Source organism: Myotis brandtii, unplaced genomic scaffold (genome assembly GCF_000412655.1).
Source record: "Myotis brandtii unplaced genomic scaffold, ASM41265v1 scaffold541, whole genome shotgun sequence".
NCBI classification, from domain to species: domain Eukaryota; kingdom Metazoa; phylum Chordata; class Mammalia; order Chiroptera; family Vespertilionidae; genus Myotis; species Myotis brandtii.
Window position 1 is genome coordinate 82,011 of NW_005369992.1, and position 4,338 is coordinate 86,348.

General features: G+C 39.4%; 1 protein-coding gene across 1 annotated transcript in view; it reads right to left on the reverse strand.

The window, feature by feature from the left end:
• The window catches only part of CCDC178 (coiled-coil domain containing 178), a gene marked incomplete at its 3' end in the record, with an annotated part of 74,993 nt that overhangs the window by 4,046 nt on the left and 66,609 nt on the right, over positions 1 to 4,338 (reverse strand). Inside the window, exons 13-14 of the mRNA XM_014549278.1 lie at positions 3,000 to 3,062; positions 1,477 to 1,638 (exon numbers count right to left, since the gene is read on the reverse strand). Of these exons, the coding sequence (XP_014404764.1) occupies positions 1,477 to 1,638; positions 3,000 to 3,062 (225 nt within the window). The remainder of the gene's footprint in view (positions 1 to 1,476; positions 1,639 to 2,999; positions 3,063 to 4,338) is intronic.

The window sequence follows — 4,338 nt, forward strand, 5'->3', positions numbered from 1 at the left end:
GACCACCAGGGGGCAGACGCTCAATGCAGAAGCTGCCCTCTGGTGGTCAGGGCGCTCTCACATGGGAGGAGCTCTGCTCAGCCACAAGCCAGGCTGATGGCTGCCAGTACAGTGGTGGTGGTGGGAGCCTCTCCTGCCTCCTCAGCAGCGCTAAGGATTTCCGACTGCAGCTTAGGTCTGCTCCCCGCTGGCAAGTGGACATCTCCTGAGGGCTGCCGGGCTGCCAGAGGGATGTCTGATTGCCATCTTAGGCCCAATCCCCTGGGGAGCAGGCCTAAGCCAGCAGGTGGTCATACCCCAAGGGTTCCCAGACTGCAAGAGGGCACAGGCCGGGCTGAGGGACCCCCTCCCCCCGAGTGCACAATTTTTTGTGCACCAGGCCTCTAGTTATAAAATAAGGGGAAACGAAAGTCATTCATCTTTTCTGGAATTCATTATCAGCCTCAGATGACTATATTGAGGCTTTTGATGCAATTAATAAATTTCTATCATTGATGTGAGGAGGAGGCCTTACTGAAATCATTTCTCTCACTTGTTGTTAGTTACATGAGCTCGATGATAAGCATTTAGAAGCCTACCCAGCATTGGCTGTGTCCACACTTCATGAACTTGTACAACCTGCCTCTTGCATTTAGGCTCAAGTTTTCTTAAGTCTATGATACAGTTAAACTTCCTCTTCTTTCTCTTGCCTATTCCATAGAGAGGCTTTGAGGCTCAACATAAATTTCCATATTAGGAACACTTTGCAGATCACAAAGATTTGAAAATACAGAAAACTTGAAAATTATTAAAGTCTAACAATATAAAGTTACACCGTCATTTGCAATGATAAAAAAAAAATCCTGTTGTCAAAATGGCCCAAATGAATATGTATATACTCCTGGCAGCTAAAGACGAGAATGCATAACTCTTACCACACCCTCTATTCTCCAAAAGACTAATGACATGATGTACACATATTTTTCTACTAAATATTTCCTTGGGAAGGGCGGGTAATATCAGTTACTGCCATGAACTTGTTTTGAAAATATTTTATCGACATTTGCTTTATTTTTCACCCTCGCTGTTTTCTACACGCATCCAACATTTACCATGAAAATGTCAAGATGCACTGTATTTTATATTTGAGTAAAGACTGCTTTAGTTTTATTAATGAGCAGTGAAGACTCTGAATTAAATCTGCCAGAGAGGGCAATCACACCCAATAGATCTCTACTCACCTATTGGAAAACTGTGTTTCCTAAGTACACTCGAAGAGACAGAATAAGGTTCCAGGTCGTGGCATTCAGAGCCCTTCTGTGTAATTCCACTGTAGGTCAGTTGTGGACTCATGAAAGAGTTACTTATTCTGTCCACGAGTCTATGTCTTCCTAGGTGAAATCACAATTTTCCAAGTAATAATCTAACACCACATCCATGCTTTGTCAACCTAAGCATTCCTGGAAATCGGTGTCTGGATTAATGGGAGATGCTTACATTGAAGTGTTCTATGTGGATAGTTCTGATTTGCTCCGCATTTTCTTCCATCTGAAGCAGAGGCTCCTCTATTTCCGCCAGGGTCAGGGAGTAGATCGCTATCCTCCTTAAGAGCTCCTCCCTCTCAAGTTGCTCTTCTTCTTGCAAGGAAAGCAGTTTTTTCTGCCAGCAAAGATGTAAAGCAGTTCATTCAGTTATTAATTAACTAGACATTTACTGTCTCCATCTTGCATCAGGCAGGAATATTTGCTGTTATTTGAATATAAATGCCACCATTAAAAGGAACTGGTATAAATATAACCAATGTAAAGCCTGTACAGTTATTTTTAAAAAGATGAGAAAAATATCGATGAACAATAAAAATCAAATGTTCTTAAGTAAATATTAGAAGATAATAAGGTTACAAAACACACTAACAATAAATATTGAAATATATGTTAATTCCTGAAATCGAAGACCAAAGAAAACCCATCGATAATAAGTTAATAACAAAATATTAAGCAAAAGCAGCTGAGAGATTATAGATTAAATATGCAAATAAATTAGGAAATTTGGCATTTTCAAACATATGGAAGTAGAGAAACAATGCTTTATATGTTTGAAAATGTCAAATTTCCTAATAGAAGAAATTGCAAAATGTGTGTTTATTTCAGAGGACCAGAAGTGCAGATAATCTCAAATCATCTTGAAAAGTAACACTGCTTTGAATTGTTTTGTCTCTTTCTTTAAAAATATATTTTATTGATTTTTCACAGAGAGGAAGAGAAAGGGATAGAGATTTAGAAACATCAATGAGAGAGAAACATCAATCAGCTGCCTCCTGCACACTCCCCACTGGGGATGCGCCCACAACCAAGGTACATGCCCTTGACCGGAATCGAACCTGGGACCCTTCAGTCCACAGGCCGACACTCTATCCGCTGAGCCAAACCGGTTAGGGCTGTTTTGTTTCTTGATTTTAGTATTCCTATAACAATAATTTCAAATATTTATGTATTTTGAAGGGGAGACATTCTAGAAAGATGCCAGGGATCAAAACACCCAATCTGGGCTTCAAAGAATATGTATATGGTGTAGATAAATATTAAAAAAATAATTAAAACTGATTTTATAGCTATAATGCTTCACTCTCAATTTTGCTTTACATAGAAAAATCCCAGCATATTTTTCTTTTAATGTTAAATAAGGAAGTACAATGGAAAGACACTAAAAGTGAAGAAAACGTAGCATCATCACAAAGCAAACGGAAGAAACACTGAGCAAGAAGCTCCCTCTGCCCTTTCACTGGACTGGCAGACACTCCCATCACGCCACAGAATGCGAGACAGCTCGGAGGTCAGTCCCTTTCTGCATGACCAGACATGGCTGGTCCTCTATGGAGGGCAACTGTCCTCAGCTACAGAGAGAAAACTGCTGGCTTGCAAGCCAAGCAGTAAAAGAGGCCTCATTACAGACAAATTTAAAATGCTAAGTAAAATGCAAATTAAAGGAAGACTAAAATATTAAAAGCAAATTAGGATTACCTGAAGCATCATTCCATTAGCCACTTGAGTTCGATTGATTTTTTTCAAGAAGTCTTCTCTACCCTGTAAATCATCAAAAACTCTTAAAGAGGAGTTTTTATTTACATAATGTCAGAAAACATTTTTTAAAGACAATTGCTAACATGAGACACATTTTACCTACGTTATAATAAAAAGTAAAATATTTGTTACAAACTGAGTATTACAAACAAACAAGCCTGGCCTAGCCACTTTGGCTCAGTGGATAGAGTTGGCCTATGGACTAAATGGTCCCGGGTTCGATTCTGGTCAAGGGCATGTACTTGGTTGCAGGCTTCTCCCGGCCTGGGCCCTGGTAGGAATTCTTGTAGGAGGCAACCAATCAATATGTTTCTCTCACATAGATGTTTCTCTTTGTCTTTCCCTCTCTCCTCCACTCTCCCTAAAAATCAATGGAAAAATATCCTCAGGCGAGGATTAACAACAACAAAAATAATAACAAGCCTGCTGTTATTTGAGGCAAAGTTAGCATGTGATAGGATGCAGAATTTCAGTTCAAGTGACTTTGTACTTTACAATCTGCAACTAAAATGAGTGTAATCAAAAAGGGAAAAAACTAGCCAGTCTTCAATTCCTTTTTCTAAAAACTATCCTTTTGTTTTTAATGTAAATTTCCATAAAGAACACATTCAACTTAGAAAACAAGATAGATACAATTCAAGTTTGAAGTTTGCAAAAGGGGATCAGATTTTCCATTTGGCTAAACTGATTCATTCCCCCCCCCCCCACTTTTTCATCCTCTTTTCTCTTTTTTTTTTACATCATTCCTTGAAAATCAGTGGGCAAAATATATTTGGAAAAATCTCTGTGTTCTTGGATAAAGAGTTTTAAACTCTTTTCTCAGTTGTATTATACATCAGCACACAACCAGATTGGGAAATAACTCAAAAAGTTACTTCTACTTTATTTTATTTTTAAACGTTTTTAAACATTTATTTTTATTATTGACATTATTACAGATGCCACCCATTCCCCCCTTTTCCCTCTTTACCCAGCACCCGCACCACCCCAGGCCTTCACTACACTATTGTCTGTGTCCATGGGATATGCATATCCTATCTAATAAAAGAGAAACATGGTAATTAGCCGTACGGCCGCTACCCTTCCCATTGGCTAATCACGGAGATATGCAAATTAACTGCCAACCAAGATGGCGGCCGACAGCCAGGCAGCTTGAAGCGAACAGGGAGGCTTGCCTGCTCCAGTAGTGACGGAGGCCAGGTTCCCCGCCTGCCTTGCCGGCCTCTCATCTGCTCTCTAAGAAACATTGTAACAAATATAGAAGCTAAACAAAACAACC